Source organism: Sus scrofa, chromosome 1 (genome assembly GCF_000003025.6).
Source record: "Sus scrofa isolate TJ Tabasco breed Duroc chromosome 1, Sscrofa11.1, whole genome shotgun sequence".
In the NCBI taxonomy this organism is placed as follows: Eukaryota; Metazoa; Chordata; class Mammalia; order Artiodactyla; family Suidae; genus Sus; species Sus scrofa.
The window spans coordinates 25,141,683-25,164,616 of record NC_010443.5 but is presented as its reverse complement, the minus strand read 5'-3'; the positions used below and the strand labels follow the sequence as shown (position 1 = coordinate 25,164,616).

Genomic DNA, 22,934 nt, shown 5'->3' with positions numbered 1-22,934 from the left:
TATTCTGAAATCAGCCGGAATCAATCAGTAATCAATGTTAAATCATAGTGGCTTCTAGGCAGTGTGTCAAGTTGTGATGTGGTCATCTTTACATAGAAGAATTTAGCTACTAACATTTTAATTTAATAAATTATGGAATTTACAAAGCTAAGGTGTTGGCTTAGTTTCTGAAACAAACTGTTTACTACCCAGCAATATGTAATTCAATTAAGAAAGAAATTACTATTTATTTATTTATTTATTTTTATTTTTAGGGCCATACCTGCGGCATATGAAATTCCCAGGTTAGGGGTCCAATTAGAGCTGCAGCTACAAGCCTACTGCCTAGGCTGCAGCTTGTAGCAAGGCTTTATCCTTGACCCACTTACCGAGGCTAGGGATCAAACCTGAATCCCCGTGGATACTACTTGGATTCTTAACATGCTGAGGCACAATGGGAACTCCCCAAATTATAATTTAAATCACTGGTATTCTTTCATTTGACTTAAACTGAAGGTATTAGGAAGGATTAGGCAGACTCATCATCAGCACTACTCTTGCACTGTCAGGAGCCACTTACATTGGAAGAATCTTTAGTATGGGCTTAAAAAAATGTAGACCCAAATCTAGTGAATCCCCAAAGGAAGTGGTATATAATTGTATGGATAGACACATGCAATAGCTGTGTTAGTATTCTTTATAGTTTGTTTACACATAATATAGTAAGTTTTTTCCTGAGGCAAATTAATTAAGTTGTCTGATCATTTTACAGTCAGTGGCATCTAAGAATAGGAGTAATTTGGTTTAGAACAGCAGTGTTAGAACACTGTCTTAAACCGTAGATGTGTAAAACCACTCAGTCTCCTACTGGCTCTTTTGCCCTTGAGCAATTTACTTCCTCTCTATATATCAGTTTCATTATCTAAAATTGAAATAATGACTTGTACCTTGCAAGAATATTGTGAGGATTAAATAAGATTATGTACGTAGAGAGCCTACCACAATGCCTGCCACATCGAAGGTACTCAGCAAAATCAGCCCAGCCACAGGAAACTTGAGTCAACAGAATGATTTAAGTAATGCTGGCTGATGGGTATATTTCTCTGATTTGGTCTCATGTAGTCTAAAAAATGTTTTTTACCATTTAAAAATCCATGCCCCATTAGTTGAGAAGAATTTAAAGTCTTCCACATTATATATTTTTGAAATTAGAATATATTTAAGCACTTTCCCAAATAATAATATGCAATATGTTTTGTTATTTTTTTCTCCAAGTTAAGCCTTCTTCTACCCTCTTTCTATTCTGATCTGCCTCCTAGAGGGGTAGCCCCACCCAGCTAAGAGTCATTGCTCTAAAACATGGTATCAGACAGGAGGACCTAAGAAAGATTTAAGTATTTATTTTAAGTTCATATTATGAGCATAACAGTTCAATAACATTTTACCTCCTGGTCTCATCGTCCATGTATTTGCTAATAAATACATTAGGTAAGGAAAAGAAATACCAAACTAGCCATCATCCTGCTTATCCTCCTTCACAGAGTTATCCTAAATAAATGTGATGGGGCAATATTTACAAGGTGACCTTTGGATTTTTATGCACAATTTAAGTACTGTGTATTTGTCAACATAGAGATACTACCTGTCAGGAAACCAAGGAAAATTTTTTTTTAAAAAAAGATCAGTTACCAAAAATAAAGCTCTGTGGCCAAGCTGCTTAAAGAAACACAAGGCCAAATTATATACCAGTCCTTAGAGAGACACAAGAAGAAAAGGCTTCAGTAGCCCTGATTACATTCCTTTAGTCTGGCATACTGTCTTCTCTAAGTGTTCACAAAATAATATCACAACCTGGAGTTGGTTATCTTCTAACTTTTCTGATTTTATTCTAGTTTGACTTTCATTCATGCCTAAAGCTTGCTCCCCACCCAGCTTTCAGAAGGGATTGACAGGATTCTTTTAGCACTTGTTAACTTCTTTCTTTCTCTCTTTTTTTCTTTCTTTCTTTCTTTCTTTCTTTCTTTCTTTCTTCGCTGTACAGCATGGGGACCAAGTTAAATTTACATGTATACATTTTTTTTCCACCCTTTGTTCTGTTGCGATGTAAGTATCTAGACATAGTTCTCAATGCTACTGAGCAGGATCTCATTGTAAATCCATTCCAAGAGCAATAGTTTGCATCCGATAACCCCAGTCTTATTAACTTTTCTAAAGCTACTTGTCTATTTGCATATCTCTAGCAAGGCGCACCACACCAACCTGGTCTTGCCACTACAGGCTGCTTTAGAGCCATAATTCCTTGTCTGCTTTGTTCAGAAACCCAAAATGTAATCAAGGAACCTGTCTACTGGAGAGGGAAAAAGGGAAGGATTTTCAGACACAATGGCAAGGCCATGGGAAAATTCCAAGAATCCTGTGAGCCACTGTCCTCACTCCATGTCCTTCCCTGCCTCACTAATCTTAAAGATGAGTGCAGCCTAATGAAAACCAACAGCATATAAAACAAGTAATGATATTCACTGTTTGTCTTCTGTTTGCTTTGGTTCATTCTGCATGTCGTGGTTTAGCCAAGCAAAATTCCCCAGAAGCCTTACCACCCAGCTCCTGGGGCTGACAACTCTAGTGCTCATCTTAGAAAAACAACTAACTGATAAGGATCCAGCCACTCAGAAGTCATTGTCTGTTCCTGGAAAGTATGGGAGGGGTTGGTTGATCTCCCTTTCCCAAGGAGCAAGGATTCAGTTCCTCAACACAATAGACCCTTATTTCCCTTAGCTTCTCTTTTGTTAAGAATACTGTGGAATTACATACCAGCAACTCTTAGAATATTTTCAGTTCATTAGTTAACATTACTTATGAATTTAAGTCTTCCTTTGAAGGGAAAACCTTATTTTAGGTGTCAAATTTTTTCAAAAATATGGGTGGGTTTTATTTATTGTAAGGCAAACTAAAACTCTTTATGAACAGTATACTATTTGGTAGCAAATGTCCTTATATTTCTTTTTCTAATTTAAATAAGTATGGCTACCAGGAAAAAAAAAATCATTTTTCTCCTTGTTTGAGTAAAAATAGATCAAGTAATTTAAGCCAATCCATTGCAATTAGAATTCTGTCATAGCCATTCTTCCTTCTAATCTGGGGGAAAAGACAAACAGAACACATAACAGGGGTTCATTGGCTAAGTTACTTGTTGCAGTACCTACTGGTCTCTTGCTTCAACCTGTCTGGGAGCTCTTCATTCTGATGTTAGTGGTATGGTACCAAAATTGATGAACTCTATCTCTGAGGCTGTGTGTACCACCTCTTTTGTGCTAGCAAAACAATGCAGTTGGAGAGGAGAAAATTGTCAGTGGCTTTCATCCTAAATTCCTTGAATTCTAAATGTATTTATTTTGGGGAGACAATGTTATCTGCCAAGTTAATTTTAAAGTAAATTTTACTGAATCAATTAGACAGCAACATTCAATCCCATTAAACATCCGTGTCCCTTTCCAGAAGATTAGAACCTGTGGCTTGGTCACATTCCAATGTAGATAATTGCATTCTGCATTCCTGGAGATTTCCCTCCACCTTTCCAACCCTGTACCATCAAATACATTATTATTTGCACCTATCCCAAATCAGCAGTTCTCTTGTGAGGGTGAAGAGTGTGTCAGCTTTAACTGACAGGCTAAAGCATTGCTTTTATCATTTTAAGAAGAAAATCCCTTAGCCAATCAATGCCTATTTTGAAATGAGGCAAATTTCAAGTGTGTACATTTAATTGTAAGTTAAGGTCTTTGGCAAATAATATACTCTTATTTTCATGAAGGATGTTTATTTTGGAATCTTCTTTGATAGAAAATTTGTTTCTCAAATACATCTGTTCAAGAAAGAAATTGAAGTCTTCAGAAATAGTAAAAACAAAACAAAACAAACAAACCCTCTTGAGCAGAGAGCTTTTCTGACCTTCTAAATAAATTCCACAAGGGGGCGAAAACACCTAATGGTCGAGGACTGAAAAGTTTATGTTTCAAAGCTGGCCACCCATAATAGATTAGTGGATTAATATTTTGCTCTGAAGGATCTGGCCTTTAATGTTGACATCAATTTATAGCTATCCCAGTTTACAGTAGTAAAAGTCACAGAGACCATAAACTTCACAATAGATGTCAGCCTTCTGGTACTAGTGCTCTAGCCTAGCACCCCATAAACAGTGGTGATTAGGTAACTGTTCTTCAAAGACCCATCCATAGCTATAAGGTCTTTATCAGCTCCAGCAAAGATACTGCCACTTGGATTTTAACAGCCACAGCAGGACAGGTTGTTTGTTTTTTGTTTTTGTTTTAAATTTTATTGATGAGTTCTTTATTTTTTTGCTGTTTCTATGATATTTTACTGTGGGTTATCAATGATTTCTTCTTGAAATCAAACATTGAGTGTCTCTTTTTGTGGGCAAAGCTTAAAGAACAGAAGCTCTCTTGTACCATATTAGAACTGTTTGAAAAACAGCCAAGGCGTAGAGGTCAAATTTCCCCATATGCTATAAGCAACTTGGTGGGAAGCAAGACCACAAAAGGTTTTGCAAATGTCTGCCGGTAGCCTGGTGATCTAGGTCACTGTACAGGTTTCATTAATCAGTTTGTTCAAACAAGGAGTTATTTTTCTCTGCTTAAGAGACCTGCAGATATCATATAGAATCTGCTCAGTTGATCACTAAAGAGTTTAAATGAAATAGAGATCATTCAAAAGAAGAGAATGGAGGAGCTTGTATTTGTAGTGAGGAGAAATTATACTTAGCCCAGCTCCTCTGTTTGAGTCCTCTGTTCTGGCAGAGATAGGCTCAGGGTCTAATAATAGTTCCTTGGGCTCTGTATCTCCACATACGTGTTCCGGTGTTAGAGCAGCAGGAAGAATTTAGTGACAGAGCAGGTGTTGTGGCTTATTCCCTGGCAGAATAAATGGTGAAGGGTGGTGGCAAGACAAACCTCTTGCTTCTTTCTTTATGCAAAAAACAATGCCTCCAATAGTCTCCTTTTTTTTTTCCCTGGCAGAAGTGAAAAAGAACTAGAATTGCAGTATTAATATGTATGCAAACATACTTTTTCACTTGAGGCTCTGGGAAAAAAAAGGAAAAAGAAAAATTTACTGTGAAAATGCTTAGCCGGGAAGATTTACTGCTGATTGCAGATTTAGTATTGACATCTCTTAGCTGAAGAAAACTTCAGCTTTAACTATTAATGTGGGAAATCTGGACTAGCTTTTAAAATGGGGTAGAGTTTTGAATGATGGTGTATTTTCAGAGAAATTACTTATTTACAATATAATTTTTAATAAGTAAGTGTCAATTATAGAGGTATAAAAAACCCTGTGGAGTGTACATCTTAATTTTAATGGCCTGCTTTGGAAATAGAATTATAGAATGTAGGTGATCTGAATTATACTGAAATCACCCTTTAGGCCAGACTCACTGTAATTTAACACATCTGTATATCCTCCTTTCCTGATTTTTTAAAATTATGAAATATGGGATTTTAAATTAGAATCTCAGAGTCTAAATGAAATGCTTTTATGGGATTGTTTGTGAGATTTTCCTCAACCTACATTTCTATACTCCTTCAGGTTATATACAAAAGACTATTTTTCCACAAAGGTAGGTGTGTTGCTCTTATTAGATAAGCTAGGAGAACATGAAAGGAAAAACAAAATTCCTTCTCTTTCCAACTGGGATTATTTGAGATTTTAACAATATTACTTTTTCCTTTGCTTGATTATATAAGGCAGAACGTGACACATACTTAACCATAGTTATGCCTTGATAATGCATCTAGGTAAAATTTAAAAGGTTCTTATCCTTATGTTCTTTGCACCCAATGCCTGTTACAGCAAAAACTCAGAATTCTGGAAAACAGGGCATGTTTGAGAGGGAACATCTTGTGAAGGTTGTAACTTGACCTTTGAGTCAACCTTGCTGAGTAAATTTTAAATATTATAGAACAAAATAGAAAGCCTCAAGGTGGAATTCCACCCTCTCTTCCTCTTAGAACTGTAAACCAGTCAGAAGCTTTCGCAGAGATTAAGCTAGAAATTGTGTGCCTCTCCTTAGTACTTTTGCTGAGAAATAAAATTCATCACTAGAGATAAAGGCAGATTTGTATTTAATACATCCTCATCACTCTCCCAGTATTTTATTCCAGTCTACCTCCAGTTAAGTAGTTGAATCAGGTATAACCAGAAATACTTGTCTTTCCCCCCTCCCTCTCTGTGAAAAAATATTTATAACATTTAGTATTACAAACCTGCCTAACTCTGGAGTACACTTATGATGACAATTCAGGGGAAGAAAAAAAGCTCTAACAACTTTGCAGCTTTTGATTAAACCACACCAAGAGGCATGTTACAGTGATAACAATGAAGCATTATGCCAATTATGTTAAATCCTGCTCTCCGCTTTAAGCTCATCATGACCTGTTTTAGTGTCCTGTAATTTATCCTTTGGAATGCTTACTCTCATCAATAAAGTGTTCAACTTAAAGAGAAAAAAAGAAAGCCACCAAAGGGAATAACCACCCCCAAATGACTTCTAGAAAACAAGTATTTCTTAACTTTTTATTGACATTGGCAAATTAAAATAGAATAAATTAACAAGTATTTTTTCAAAAAAATGTTTTGTACAAAAATACTGTCAAAATTTCCTAAAAAGCTTTCAACACAGTAGTATCTTTTCATGTACTGAATATAACTATTAGCACAGTGTCAAAAATGTTGAAGACAGAAACAAAATAAAAATTTGTGAAATGTTTGCCACTGACGACATTCCACACCCTATTATTGTCTGTACATATGGGGGAGGGGGACAGCCACCTTGAAAGTGAACAGTATGACTTTTCCTGATTCAGAACGGTTTGGCCCACATCTGTTTAATCTTCCAGTTTAGCATATTTTAAAAAATTCGTCTGTACTCAAATGCATAGTTAAAAAAATGAAGTGAGATGGCAGAGTTTGTGCAGTAATATCTGCCCTTCAAAGTTCATGCAACCAACTAATGCAATTTTTCCTTTCCCTCATAAATCTGAATACAGTTCAGTCATTTGAAACCATCTACAAAATCCACAAGATTAAGCAGTTTGCCAAGATTAATATCTAACAGTTCAGCACTGGAGAAAGTGAGGAAATAAGGAGTAAAAACAAACAACAAAAAAGACCAAGTTAGCTAGATATTTCAACTACATAAGGGAGGTGAGTGTCAAGGCTACAAAAACGAAACGAAAACAGAAAAAAAAAAAAAGTGGCAGCAATTTTTAAAACCAATTTGTACAAGTTTATAGTTTACTTTGTTTCCAAGTTCTCAAACCTTTCACGATCTGAAAAGTGAGATACTGTGTCTAAGGGAATGTTTTTTAATTCACGCCGAAGAAGTTGGGGGATTTGATTTCTTTCTCCGAGATTTTGATCGAGTCAACAGCTTACTCTACTGGGCTGCTGTTTGCACACGAAGTCCGTCATAAAATCAAACTCGTTTTGCCCCAGCCAGAGTTCAGGCAGCTCCTTGATGCGGTCCAAACCCATTTCTATCACTAAGGACATAAGCACTTCCTCGTCGATGAAATCAGTGTCTATGACATTGGGCGGCAGCATTGCAGCAGGGACGTGGGCCACAGAGGCGGGCATGTTGCTGCTGCTGCCGCTGCCGCTGCCGCCGCCGCTATTGCTGCTGCCCGCGCCGCCGCCAGAAGTGCCCGCGGAGCCGCCGGGGGTGCTGCTGCCGCCGGAGCCGCCGGGGGTGCTGCTGCCGCTGCTGTGCTTGGGGTTGCAATCTCGGAAGTGCTGGTTTGTCCCGTTCATCTGGTGGCCTGCAGCAGGGTGCAAATCCGGCATGTAGTGGTTGTGGGGGTAGGGGTGATGGTTGAAATACTGGTTGTTGAGCTTCTGCAGCTGCATGCTGGCCGGCAGGGAGCCTCCCTGACTGGCCACGGGGGGGGCCATGAACTGGGAGTTGTTAAACCTGGCCGCGGGGGCCAGCGCGCTCGGGGGGTGCCCTCCGTTCACAGTCCCCGGCCCCATCGCGTGCCTGATGCCGCTTGTGGCATTCATGTTGCCCGCGCCGTAGTGTATGTGCTCGCCCATTAGGGCGTTAAAGGTGTGTTGGGGCTGCTGCTGCTGGTGGTGATGGGGGCTTGGGAACTGCCCCATACCCATGCGGTGGGCAGGGTGGTGGTGCAGCCCATTGGTGCCGTCGGGGAAGCGCCCGTGGTTCATGGCCATCATATGGTCTGCCATTTCCAGTCCTGAAAGTGAAAAAAGCAGACGCTAAGACCGTAGCCACACGTGTCGCCCACCACAGCGCAGCCCACCTTTTCTCGCCTTTGCCCCCCTCCCAAGACTCCCTAGACACACTTCGGTTGCGATCATCCCGAGGATCCCACCAGGAGCCTGTGCACCCGGGTTCACCACCAAGACAGACCTGCCATCTACAACAGAGCCGCGCGCTGCACAAACATCCCTTTCCCCTGCGATCGGGCGGGGGGACCCAAGCCCACACCCCCCTTTGCTCCCCGATGTCGCCTAATAAAGGAAGTGCCCCGTAGCCCTGCCGCGAACTTCAGGCATTAAATCAGCCCTCCTCATCCTGTTGTTGCACATCCTGTTGTTATTCCCCAGCTCCGCCTCACGCTCTTCCTCCGGGCAAACCCAGCCCTCGTCGGACTGGGTTGGCAGAAGCCCCAGCCAGCTTCTCTCGCCGCGCTTACCTTCCGTCCTTGCGATTTCTGCTCTGAAGACCGAGGGCGGGATCGTTGGGTCCAGGACCGGCTCAGCAGCACATAGAGGTGGCCTTTCCGGTGTGCAAGGCGCTCGCTGTCTCGAAGTCTGCGCCGAGGTCTTGCAGCGGCTGCTGGGGCAGGACCGGAGCCGTTCCCTTTTATTTCCCCTCTGCTGCCTCACAGCTCGCTAGATCGCTAGACCGCCCGGCAGCTGCCAACAATGAGCTGTGTTTCTTAGGGCTTTGGCCACAGTCAATATAAGGGATTTCAGAAAGGGCGGAGCGAGAGCCTCCCGGGGGGGCGGAGGGAAAATGCGGATTCCGGCACTTTGAGCACCCCGGACTGGGTCTGGCAACCGAGTTCCCCCTCGGCCGGAGGCACGTGCGCAGAGGCTGCGGTCCCAGGCACCGCCCCGCGGCCCCCGGATCCTGGTTTCCTCCACAAACACTGAGCCAGCACGGCGGCCCCCGGCACAGAGAAAAAAATCTTCCCTTGACTCTCAGCCTAGAGGTAGCGCCTGTCCGGAAAGAAGCGAGGAAAACTCATCGCCCCCCTCTGGCCGGATTCCCCAACCCCCAGCTCACCTACCGATCTGAGCTGCTTTTTACTGGAAAAGGGGATTCAATGCAGCGCCCACGCCGTCCATAGTGCCTTTTTGCCTCCCTGAGCTTACCAAAGCTTACCCAGGCTGCAAAGAATGGTTGTGTTTACCCCAGTGCGTTTTTAAGCCCTAGGCAAAGAATGTCCCCTCCCCTGTGCACGCTTTCCTGGGTTTTGCCTTTGTGTTTCTATTTGGGCATTAGGTGACCTGATCTAGATATTCTGCGTGTAGGTGAATCTCCCCCCCCCCCCCCCCCCCGCTCCCCCGCCTCAAGGACAGAGGCTGGGGGCGGGGACCGGCAGCCCGCTGCAGCTGCAGGTGGACTGAGCGCGCTAGCGCTCGGCTGCCTCCGCTCCAGCGGCCGGGAATCCTGTCCGCGTTTTGGGGCCCACTCGCCGCTCCCGGGTACGTGTGCTTCTGCTAAGTTTGCGTTTGCAGCTCTTGGTAGCTTTGGCATCCGAGCTGAGGCGTCTCTCCTCTGTAAACAAACTCAGCGATCCTCGTCCCTAGATCCACCTTTTTGCACATACAGTTTCTTGCTTCTGCTGTTGCCCTTGATCCGGGAGATGGGGGTGTGTGCAAACTTGCACAGCCTCCCTCTGGGTTCTGCCAGACGGTTTGGGGTTGCTTTAGAAGTGAACGGGTTTGTAATTAAGAAATTCGAGGGCTGAGTAAGGCTGCTGTTGCTGGAAAAGGAAAACAGATAGATAACATGGTAATCGCTTTGTAAATAAAGTCGTTCTGGAGGTGGGCACGTAGCTGCACGTCCCGTATGGCACCGCGAGCATACACACTGCTGGGACTATTCCTTTCCAGTGAAATTTCTCAGTGGGGCAATAGGTGATAATAATAACCTTGCTTCCCAGAACGCGGCACAACTAGCCTGGTCGTCCATTTGGCTCATTGACTTGCAAATAAAAGCCCTAACACCGGTCTGGGCCACTACCCAGTCAGAGCTCTCTTGCTTTCTCAAATGGGGAAGCCGAGTTGTTTCCCCAACACCACGATGAGGCTGCTCCGAGCTTTTATATTGCTCTTTATGTGGTAAAAGCGAGTTTAGCGCTCCGAATAAGGACTTCTGTTCAGAGTTGTTTCTTCATAACTCGATAGCCATTGAAGACTTCCTGCTGTGAAGAGCAAGTCCCCCCCCCACTACCACCCTTTTTTCCCCTCCCTTCTTGCTCACAGGACTTTTTAAGGCCCTATTTCTAGAGGACTGGAAATTCTGATATATTTCCCCTTTCAAGAATTTGCAAAAGAGAGAAAAACCTGATTATTTGAATCTATTAGCCCTCTGTCTTTCTCTAGTTATGTAAGTATGTAATATTTAATATATGTATTTAAACATTGTTATTGCCTTTCTCTCTTCTTCTTTCCTTTTCCAAACTCTCCAGGATTTATAACCATGAGTGCAATAATTTTTAAACCTCAAAAATATTTACATTTTAGAGACTCAGGCACAGAATACACTGCAGTTTTGGTTGCAACAATCCCATAATTTGTCTACTGGTCAGTTTTACCTGTAGGTCATGGTTTTGCAGTTACAGAATCAGAGGCTTGGAAGAGACCTGACACTTCCTGTCAAAAAAGAGACTTGAAAATGTTGGTCAATCCCAGACTCAAAAATTGCCAGATAGATTGTTTTCTTCTCTTCCTTGTACTGCAGTGTCTTGCAAAACAAGGACCAGCTCTTGAATGGCTGATCTAAATTCCTGTTGCAACCATTAAGGAAAGGTGCAGCTCCATCCTGCTCCAATGGATGCCATTTCTATTGGGAAATCCCTTGAAAGGTCAACTCCTCATTCCCCACCCGTTAGAGGGGAAAAAAAAATCATTCTGGGACTAGCTGGTTAGAACATGGTATGTATGCTTTGTTCATTTATTCATACAGTGAATATTTACCAAGTGCCAGGCACTTTTGCTAGCTCCTGGAGAGAACTGAGAGAACAACTCATGGTCAGAAAGTGGAGATGGACAAACAAGCCTTGGACACACTCTGATAAGTGCCACAGCAGCATTAAACACAACGACTTCTGGGAGTACACTGAAAGGACACCTAACCTAGTCTTCTGGCCTTGAGAAGGGTTCCCAATGTAGGTGGTGATAAGTTGAGCCTTGAGGATGGGTAGAAGTAGGCTGTCCCAGGAGGGGACAGAGGTGAGAGATATAAGTTGTGGAGAGGTAAGCAGACTGGAACCTGTGGTCCCCAGCCTGAGAAATTTGGATTGTATCCTGAAGATAATGAGATGTGAGAGAAGGCTTGTGAACTAGTGAGAGGATCAAACTTTCATTTTAGAGAGATCAGGACAGTATTGTGGAGAATGGATTAAGAAAGTAAGACTGGAAACAGGGAGTCCAGTTAGGGGGCTGTCAGTCAACCAGAGGTATGCAAAGCCCAGTGTAACCAGGGGTTTATCCTGGGAATCCAGGAAAGGCAGTGATCTGTGTGTGGTCCTGTTGGTGCTAGATGGTTGTATTGGTTTCCTAGGGTTGCCATCACAAAGTACCACAAACTTTGTTTATACCACTCAGACTTAAACAACAAAAATTTATTGTCTCACGGTTCTGGAGTCTAGAAGTCCAAGCTCAAGGTGTTGGCAGGGTTTTCTCTGAGGGCTGTGAGGGCAAATCTGTTCCATACGCCTCTTCTAGATTTGTTGGTTTGCCGGCTAGCTTTAGTATTTTGTGGCTTGTATATGCATCACTCTGATCTCTCTGCCTTAATCCTTACATGGCATTTTCACCTGTGTGTATCTCTGTGTCCAAATTTACCTTTTTTTTTTATAGTTATTTCCCCAATACAGTTTATTTTTTCTACTGTACAGCATGGTGACCCAGTTACACATACATATACACATTCTGTTTTCGCACATTATCATGCTCCATCGTAAATGACTAGACATAGTTCCCAGTGCTACACAACACGATCTTATTGCTAATCCATTCCAAAGGCAATAGTTTGTATCTATTAACCCCAAGCTCCCCAACCACCCAACTCCCTCCCCCTACTCTTCAAATTTACCTTTTTTATTTTTAAATTTTTTTTTTCTTTTTTGGCCACACTTGTGGCATACGCAAGTTCCCAGGCCAGGGATCAAATCCAAGTCAAAAGTATTGAATTGTAGCTGTGGCCAACACTGGATCCTTAACCCATGGGATCAAACCCATGCCTTTGCAGCCACCAGAGCCACTGTAGTCAGAGCCTTAACTCACTGCACCACAAGAGGAACTCTTCCCCTTTTTATAAGGACACCAATTATATTGGATTAGGGCCCATTCTAATGACCTCATTTAAGCTTGATTACCTCCGTAAAGACCCTATCTCTAAATAAAGTCACATTGTGAGGTCATGGGGGTTAGGATTCCACATTTTTGGTGGGACACAATTCAACCTGTAATAGTGGTGGAAAAACCTAATAAAACGAGACCTCTGTTGTTATGGAAGAAAGGTACTGCCTGAAACTCTCTTCCCAAATCTGCTGGCCCACAATTTTATTTCTTCCTGTTTCTACTCAGACAACACCTCAACTAGGCCTTCCTGACTATCTTACCTAATTAGCAATAATATCCCTTTTTGTTTCTTACACTGTTTCATTTTTCTTCCTAGCACTTACCCACACATGACATATTGTGTATTGAATTTTTACTGTCTTCTCCCTTAGAATGGCAGCTCCAAAAGAGCAGAAACCTTGCCTGTTTGTTTGAATATTCAGTGTCTAAAACATGCCTTTACTGATTAGATTAATGAGTGAGTTAATGAATGGAATATAGCAGAAGTTCTAAGGGAATCCAAAAAAAGGGCTCTTGTAGGGGGAGGGGGGTCAGGAGAGATTTTTTCTAGAGAGGGTTACTTTCAAGGCTGGCAGTAGAAAAATCTAGTGTAAAGGAGAACAGCAGCTCACCCCCGTCTGCATTGTGGCCTGTCTTGGACTTGAGTGAAACTGGTCTGTTTGGGAGGATGGCTCATCCAGGAATCACTGGCTGCTGAGTATAGAGGAAGGTCCCATTGATGTGAAGTTTTGATTGAAACAGAGCTTTTAGAGGTGAGCCTTGAGCGTCAACAGACTTTGAGTTGAATAAAGGCTGCCTGAAGGGTCTAGCTTCAAAAACTATATGAAAGAGTTTATACCTGAATGGTGGGCAGGGATGAGGCTAGGGGGCATTGTGGGATCTAATACTAGTTTTTTTTTTGTACTTAACCTAAATGATCTTACCTAATCCTCACCTGAACAAGTAGGGATTGGTTCCTTTCATCACTTCAGAAAGGAGGATTTTGAATCTCTGAGAGACTCAAACAAGCAAACAAACAAACACAACCCCCTCCCCCAACCCCATGGCCATCTTCTCTGAGATTGGGGGAAAGGGAGAGAAAGAATCAGTCAGAGACAGCCACTGTTGGGCACTTTCTCTTCTTCTCTTCCTTCCAAGACCTTGACTCTAGATCTCAGCTGGTGAAAAGAACACTGCTGCCACTTTGTTCCACCATCCCCTTGGCCACCATAACAAGGCAGGGGCTTCTATTTGAACATGAAGTGTGATATCAATCCCTATTTCTGCCTTTCTTTTTCCTTCACTTGTTTTTCCTCTTCACAGGGTGGAAAATGCTATTTTACTGGTCTGTGGAATAATTTGGGGTAGCAACTGTCAGTGGATCCAGATCCGGAAACTGCAGATGGACTTTAGTGTCAGGATGAGGACACATGATTAGTACAGAGGCAGAAGCCTTATATGCAGCCTTGTGTTATCTGCAAGTTGAATAAAGTCTTATTTGTCTGTGTGTCAAAGTAAGATATTTATATAATTTTTAAACCTATGGATTTGGTTCTAATTAATAAAGTATAGAAGTTTCCACTGTGGCACAGTGGATTAAGGATCTGGCATTGCTGCAGCTATGGCATTGGATCTGATCTCTGTCCCGGAAACTTCCATATGCTGTGGGTGTGGCTGAAAAAGAAAAAAAATAATAAAGTACAAATACACTTGATATCATTCCTTAACTCAGAAGAGTTTTTTCTGTCTTTATGTATTTTCACATTTGATAGAAATGTAGTTATTACCATGGGCGGACAGTTGAAATATTTTTATTTAAAAGGGGTCTTTTAAACTTGATGAAGTTGATACTATGTCACCTGAGAAGATAGTTAAAGTAAGGATTCTAGGACATTATCTCTGATTCAGTAGATTGGGTATGGGGCCTGAAGATCTATATATGTTTTTGTTTGTTTGTTTGTTTTAAAGTTTCTGGTTAGCGCTGATGTTTAGTCAGGTTTGCAAACTACTGTTTTGTTTTTTGTTTTTTTTGTTTTTTGTTTTTTTTGTCTTTTTAGGGCCCCACTTGTGGCATGTGGAGATTCCCAGGCTAGGGGTTGAATCAGAAGCTATAGCCACTGGCCTATGCCACAGCCACAGCAACACTAGATCCGAACCATATCTGCAACCTACACCACAGCTCATGGCAATGCCGGATCCTTTAACTTACCGAGAGAGGCCAGGGATCCAACCTGTGTCCTCATGGATGCTAGTCAGATTCGTTACTGCTGAGCCACAATGGGAGCTCCCTACAAACTACTGATCTTGTCCACAGGTGGGCAACAACTGGAGTTGTTCTAAAAGTGATCAGAGGTATAGAGTAAGCCTGGTTTATGTTCATAAAGTCCTATTCCCCTGGATTGCTGCCATTTCTACCCACACACACCCACCCCGCCCATACCCCACGATTGGAATTTTGCCCGTCTTTGAAGGTCCAGATCAAATGACATCTCCTCTTTCAAGCCTTCCCTGATCTCCCAGATGGAAAGGTTTCTGGCTCCCTCAGTACTCTCAGTGCATTTTGCATAGATTTTCCTTTATGATTTCTTCTGGCTTGAGTTATGGGTATTTGTGTTCTCCTGTAACCTTCGCTGTAATGTCAGAGGTTCCTTGGTGAGTCCTCATCAGCTGCACAGTGTCATGCATAGAGTAACTTGTATTTGTCTGCCCAGGGTGGCTCAAACAATAGACTTCATTTCTTTACAGTTCTGGAGCTGGAAGTCCAGGATTGAGGTGTCAGCAGGGTTGGTCTCTTCTTTGCCTTGCTGATGGCTGATTTTTTGTCTCATAAAGTCCTCATGTGGTCTTTATTTTCTCTGTGAAGTCCCAGGAGTCTCTTTGTGTGTCACCAGTTATAGTAAAGTAGGACTGACCCATATGGCCTTATTTTAATTTAAACACATCCTTAAAGACCTTACAACCAAATACAGTTATATTCTGGTATGCTGGAAGTTAAGACTTCAACACATGAATTTGGGGAGGGGGCACAATTCAGCCCATAACATATCTCATATATATATTTTTCCAGGTAGTTGACATTTTATTAGTCTATAGCTTTAACAATAAAGCAGATAACACTCATATCAGTTATAAAGTTGGATGAAGGTATGTTGGAAAGCAGAAGAAAAATTGAGTGATTTTAGATAAATATGCCATCAAAATCAGGACTGTATTCAATAGGAAAAACTTCAAAGGCCCCATAAGGATAATAAATTGTATGGGTATTGAATAGGAAATAATTGACTAGGTATAACAAATTCAGCCAACCTCCCCCTGCCCCCAACAAAACTGTGAGTCAAACTGAGCTCTTGGTTGAATAGGAGGCAGCAATGGAATGCTGTTATTAAAAAGGAAAGCAAGTTGGAGTGTGTGTTAGGAGTGAGAATATCAAATGAAGGAGCTGGAAGTCACCCTTTTGCTACTCTTGGCTCTTAGAGATTGTGGTTGGTTTGTAACTTTACATTTTAATAATGAATTACGGAAACTAATAAGATTCATTTTTTAAAAAAGGAAATGCATTTTAAAGGGATGGGAAATGGAACTTATAATGGCTATTTAATCTGGAGAAGAAAAAGCTGACAGGTGACTTAATCCATATGTTCTGGTGTACGCATAGGGAAACTAATATGGTGGATCCTTTCCAGATGTTTCCCCTTTCCACTGAGATAAAGAAAAAAGGAAAGCATTTTTTAAAAGCGAGCTTCAGATCAGTGGTTTTCAAATTGTGTTCTATAGATCTTGAGTGTTCTTAGCTTCACTTTTACGTGCTTTATATATTAAGGATTTCTTGTTTGAATTTGTTTTAAAACGTCGTTCTGATGTTAAAGATTTGTGAAATTTAAAGCTTTGGATAATGCAAAAATCACAGAATTCTAATTCGAGGTGGGACTTTAAAAAGAATCTTATCTAAACTCCCTGATTTTCTAGATGAGAAATCTGAGGTCCTGAGAGGTTAAGTGACTTGCTCATAAAGGACTTCCTAAACATCAGGATTTTAAAACACCAGAGCAGATTATCAGAGGGAACTAAGTCTTTATGAAGACTTCAGTGAAATAGGATAGAGGTGTGTTGAATAGTTTAGATCAGCTTTTCTTAACTGGCCTTCTGTGTTATAGGTGGGAGGGTTGTAAGAGGCAGTAACAGAATCTGTATCAATTTCTACATTTTAAAAAGTGGGAACTAAAATCACTTAAAAGTATTTATGTGGTTTAGGTTGGAAGTTTGAGAATCTCTGAGAATGTGCTGAGCGTACCTACTAAGCTCATAATAGTCTTTGAATCCAACCAGCAGGCACTTAACTCAGTTACTCCCTTGCTAAATACTCTCATCAGAGGGGTAGGTTTTTTTTTTTTTAATTGCTGTTTTGCTACTTGAAGTTATTTTAACTCTCATTCGCATATGAATTTGTTTTAAAGACAGAAGACAAATGATCCCCCATAAAATAAATAATGAGAAATGTTACTGTGAGAATTATTTTGCAAATGGCTTATACTCACCCCATGCAGGAGTTACCTTTGTATAATGAAAACACTTATATAGCATAAATATATAAGTCTAGAACTCAAAACTCAGTGCTAGAAAGAGAAAACATGTGATGACTATACCCAAATTGGCCTTCAGTTTATTGGAAATAAAGATTCATTTGCCACATATAATAATAGTGGAGTTATGTTTGCAAATAATAGCCTGAAACTATCCCTTTTATCTCATTATTTACAAACAACACAAAAATTATTTTTAAAAATCTTGGTTTTTAAGAAGAAAATGTAAGAACTAAGAGCGTTGAGAAATGAAAGAATTTTGTGTCAATTTCTGTTATCATTGTATACAGTTATATTTCAGCCTAGTTTAAATACACAATACAAAATCTATTGAGAATATATTATCAGTTTTGAATTTGTCAACAAATTATGTTTTTCCTTAATAATTGATTCAAAGAAAATTATACCATAGAAGTTAACTACATAAAAAAAAAAAGAATTTGTTTTTTTATATTTGTGTGTAATATTATTAAAGACTGGGTTAAAATAAATTCCGTAAAATAAACTTCAATAACGTATTTATCTAAAATACAATATTTAATGTGAACTTTCTTCTTTGTGCCATACAAAAATTTTAAAGTGACTTAAAATACCTCAGTGGTTTGTGAAATAATAGCAAAGGGGACTCACAGGATAGAAATATTGAAAAATGCTAATTCGAATCAACATTTCTGAAGAGTAATATATGGACCCCTTTCAAAAGAAAAATATCTCTAAAGCCTCAAATGCTTACTTAAATTATTTTTATATTTCTTATGTGTGGAAAAATAAGAAATGATATGTGACTTGTGTTTATAGCTCCTATGCAACTGTAATACTAGAACACACTTACATGCTAAATAAAAAATAAAACCAGAGAACCAGTAAAAATTGAAATTAACAGCATTTATATGGCAAATTTCATCAAGATTAGGTCATTCTTTGCAGCGTGACTCTCAGCATACATTTCATTCTATCAAGTTTGGCAAGCTAAGGCTGTATCTTACCATGCAATGAAATTCTCTATTTGACCATTGCAAAACTTTGTATACAGGTCACCTTGACCTCATTTGCTTTTCACATGGTATGAAGATATCACTTATATGCTAAAGCCATGTCTGTTTTTTTTCTTACTAGTATTTAACAGTTGAAGTAATGAGGTTTGGCATCTCCACGGTTATAATCACAAATCTAGATATTGAAAGATGGTCATTTGGGTGATCCACAATATGCTTGTAGTAATTTATTAAAAATTACCAGTAAAATGAAAACATAAAATTAAAGAGTTCTTAAAGAGAAAAAGAGACCCCTCTTCCCTAATTCTTTAAGAACTTTGAAGGGTCTTTGAATTCTAATTGAATAAAACTGATTTTTGTGGTCTTCAGTCTTTATTATTATAAATACTTTGGATCATATAATTATATATTATAATAATTTGGATTGATGGCTGAGGCAGGGGAGAGAATGAAGTATTTAAACTATTGAATGTTAAATAATTCTTTTTAAAGATGTAGGTTCCTTTCAAATATTAAATGATATATATGACCCCAAAGTTGTCTTTGGATTCAGTCTTCTTTCATTTGTTGGTTCATTAGTTCCTTCTTCCATTCATTCAGATGCCTGTGTAATAACTAGATAAGAATGATTTGTATTAGTGTGTGAATTATTTGTATTTTAAGTGATATTTTCTGGAGTGTTTGCAGATGCTTCAGTTCTTTTAAGTATTTTAAACAGTCTTGTTTACACCATCAGTTTATAGTGAGCAAGGGATTTCTAAGCTAATTTGATGTGCAGCTTAGCTTCTGGAATCAGTATGTAGGGGTTTCAGAAACGCATCCTCAGGATGACTTTGAGATAAGATTATCTTCTGGGAGTGAAATAAAGGAGCATAAACAAGTACAAGATAAGATCAGCATTCTTAGCAGGAAAGCCCCAGCTTCTTAAGCCTCCTGAGTACCTTGAAAGTTAGTAACCACAAGAATTCCAGGCACTAGAAGGGTATACCTCCTGTTGTAAATTAATAAACTGTTCTTCATCAGTCTCCTGTGGTCTGATGAGTGTGGGAGCTAGTTCAGCTCTGGATGTATGGACCAACCAAGCTGAAGACCAGGTCTTGTTCTGTGGTACCTTCACAAAGTAAAGACATAGGTACAATGACTGATCCTTTGGCCTCCTTCCTTTCCTGTTATCTCTGAGCTGTAACTACAATGGGTCTGTTGAAATAATTTGAAATTCTGAATCATCAGACTCCTGCTTTCTGGTATCTCATAATCTCTTGTCACCCTATGAAGCTTTACTGTGATTTTGCCCCACACAGTTTAGGCCCTCCATTATTGCCCCTATTATATATAATGCCTTGTAATTTTTTCCTTGATAGTCCTTCTCGAAATGTGTAACATTTCATATTTATTTTGTGACTCCTTAGTTACTGTCTCCATGATGGCAGGGACCAGAATCTCAGTGTCTCAGCATTGTATCCCTAGTGCAAAAACTACTGGAGCCAGAGTGGTGATCATAATGCTAAAAATTCTGATTTCTTTAATCATTACTATTAAGCAATTGAGATCTAATTAAAAACCTTCTTTAAAGAATTTTTTATAAATGTTTTCCAATATTTTAATTTGCCTGTTTGTGGACTCTTTAAAAAATTTTCTCCTTAAGTGTTAATCTGTGCTAAATAATTTAGAAAGTACTAATCAAATTAATTATTGTCTATGTTTTCAAAACGTCTTTAGCCCTTCTTGTGTCTGCCACCTTCTCAGGACTCCAAATTCTCTCCAATAATTCTCTTTACTAGGCCACTGTTCACGTGTTTTATTGGCTTTGTGGAGTCTTCATAATGTATCATCAGGACAGAAAGAATCAGTTCTTTGCCTGGAGGTTGGAGTTCCTCTTCCCTATTTCTTTCTACATGTAGGAGGATATTATAGAAGTGGATACAGCCAAAAATGAATCCACATGCAATGTGTTTCTGTGTTCCCATATTACCTGGTGCAATAGTATAGTATAAGGATGCTTTTTCTGAAATATTAATATAAGTTCCAGAGCATTAGCATTATAGCACCAATGAGGAGCCCTTTCTATGGTCTTTGTTGCTTAACAGGGAGACCTTCTTACAAGGAGATAGGAGAAGCTAATGCAGATATAAAGAAAAAAAAGTCCAGAGTTCATGATGCTAGAGAGGACTTTGCTATCTGAGATCTTAAGTGATTAGATAAAAGGTGCAAGATTGGAACATGCAAAATGAAACTCATTCAGTTGGCTCTAACAGAGCCTGGTTTTCTTACATGTCACCCTGTTTCTCTCATTGCCACCACCACAAACACTTCCAAGCTGGGGACCGTAAGTTATTTTTCTTTGTGTCCTAATAACTGGCACAGTGTGAATTCATAACATGTTTGATGTGACACCCCCAATCTATTCCCTTTTCACTTTACTTGGCTGATAGATTTGGGATGTGTTTGTAGAGGGAGAAATTTTGATAAGTAAAATTATTCTCAGGAAATAAAAACAGGCTCAAAAATATATCAGAACCTGCTTTATCTAAAAATAGACTTAAATGGAGAACAGAAACTATGTTCTGATATAAATAATTTGGGAAACAGCAAATTGGATTAATTGGCTTTATAACACCTTTTTTTTTTTTTTTTTGTCTTTTTGTCTTTTTTTAGGGTCTCACCCACCGCATATGGAGGTTCCCAGGCTAGGGGTCCAATCGGAGCTGTAGCCACCGGCTAATGCCAGAGCCACAGCCACTCCAGATCCGAGCTGCATCTGTGACCTACACCACAGCTCACGGCAACACCGGTCCTTAACCCATTGAGCGAGGCCAGGGATTGAACCCGCAACCTCATGGTTCCTAGTCGGATTCATTTCCACTGCGTCACGATGGGAACTCTCTCTCTCTCTCTCTCTTTTTTTAAAAACACTCTTAAAGAGATGTTTTTTAGGGGGAGGGAAGGGGGAGAGGAAGTGACTAAGTTCCAGTTACTAACTATGCTTAGATAGTATAGAAGTTCTCTGAGGTTTGAATCTATTCCCTGATTTGTTGTTCTCTGATTGTTAACATGATGGTTCTCTTTTGGACCCCCTATTTGCCGCCAAGAGTGTACAACTGAATCATGATGGTAGTGATTCAACTTGATGTAACTATGCTCCTAAAAGTAAAAGGGCATGGGCTGCTAGAGCTAGAAAGTTTTCAGTTTTCTCTAAAGGCATGAAGTTACCAATATCATCAAAATCTTTACATAAATGTCCATTGATGGATGAATGGATAAAAGAAGAAAATGTTGCCATTTGTGACAACATGGGTGGACCTTGAGGTCGTTGTAAGTGAAATAAGTCAGACAAAGACAAATATACTATGATCTCACTTGTATGTGGAATTTTAAAAAAAGGAAAACACCTCCTTCCCCAACTCATAGATACCGAGAGTAGATTGGCGGTTGCTAGAGGTGGGGATGTTGGTGATGGTGGTAGTGGTGGTGAAAATGTGTGAAGGTGATCAAAAGGCAAAAATTTCCAGTTATAAAATAAAATACATCCTGGGGATGTAAGGTACAGCATGGTGACCCTAGTTAATAATACTGTATTACATATTTGAAAGTTGCTAAGGGAGTAAATCTTAAAAGATATCATCACAGAGAAAAAAATGTGTAATTATGTGTGGTGATGGATGTTGACAAGACATTGTGGTAATCACTTCACAATATATACAAATACCGAATCATTATGTTGTATACTTGAAACTAATATAATAGTATATTGTCAGTTACTTCTCAATAAAGACCTCTAGTTACTGCACAAACTGTGACTATAGAAATAATAGGAAAGATTTCACAAGTAATATGCAAAAATGTACCTGATTCTATCCATACCTTCAATGATAATGGAGTTTTTGAAATAAACTCATAAGAATAACAAAATCATTGTAAGGTAAAGATGGGAGTGTCCATACAAACCATCTAGTCCAAACTGCTTCATTTGGAGATGACAGAAATTCAGGCTAAGGGAGAGAAATTCAGCCTAAGGACACAGAATCAAGAGCAAACAAGAAAAAGTTGCACAAGATGACATGAACTACTCGGTGGACTTCATGTGCTGTTTGTTGCCTGTGCCTTGCTGACAAACTTGAAGGGATCAACTGCATACCAGCTGGGACTGCAGAGACACTCCAGGTAGCTGAAGGCTTCCCTCACAGTACAGACCAAAGGCTGCCATCCTGAGACTACCAGGGTTGTTCTTAGCATTGTGGAATCTCTAGAAAATCAAACCCCTATCAAAACTCGTGCAGAGAGTACTTGTACACTGTGCTGGTGGCCAGGAGTATGCTCGGAAGCAGGTCAAAGACAAGGACCCCTGTTCAAACAAAGGTGCAGAAGAACCAGTTCACTGATAACATCTTGATGTTCTACTTTCAGATTATTTCACGAGAAATAATCTGCCACTTATGATTGGCAGAGCACTGGTTTGAAGAATACCAGAGGCAAACGTAGTGGAAATTAGAGTCCATAACTAGGATTCTGGAATACCTGGAGGTAAATTTACAGTCTGGCTTAGATGAGGATGGCTCAGCGGACAAATAGAATCTGAAAAAAGAAGAGCTCCTAATATGGATTTTACTGACAGGTTAATTGTGTCCTTTTACCAGTACTAGAAAGATGTCTTGATCACCTTTCTTTCCAAACACCCTTATTTATGATGAAGTTCTTTTAATTTTCAGAATGCAGAGATGAGAAATTTTGAAGTGTAAATAGACATGAGGTTTGCTCTCTGAAAGTAGTG

The 22,934-nt window shown here is 40.0% G+C and overlaps 1 protein-coding gene across 1 annotated transcript; it reads right to left on the bottom strand.

Moving 5' to 3' along the window:
* On the bottom strand, positions 6,100-8,965 carry CITED2 (Cbp/p300 interacting transactivator with Glu/Asp rich carboxy-terminal domain 2). The gene is made up of 2 exons (XM_001925774.5): positions 8,709-8,965; positions 6,100-8,246 (listed from the first exon to the last, which is right to left on the bottom strand). The coding sequence occupies exon 2, from the start codon at positions 8,236-8,238 to the stop codon at positions 7,417-7,419; it is 822 nt and encodes a 273-aa protein (XP_001925809.1). The 5' UTR covers positions 8,239-8,246; positions 8,709-8,965; the 3' UTR covers positions 6,100-7,416.

Excerpts from the sequence above, each read along its gene's own strand:
- CITED2 (XM_001925774.5), bottom strand. The coding sequence starts at position 8,238 with ATGGCAGACCATATGATGGCCATGAACCACGGGCGCTTCCCCGACGGC.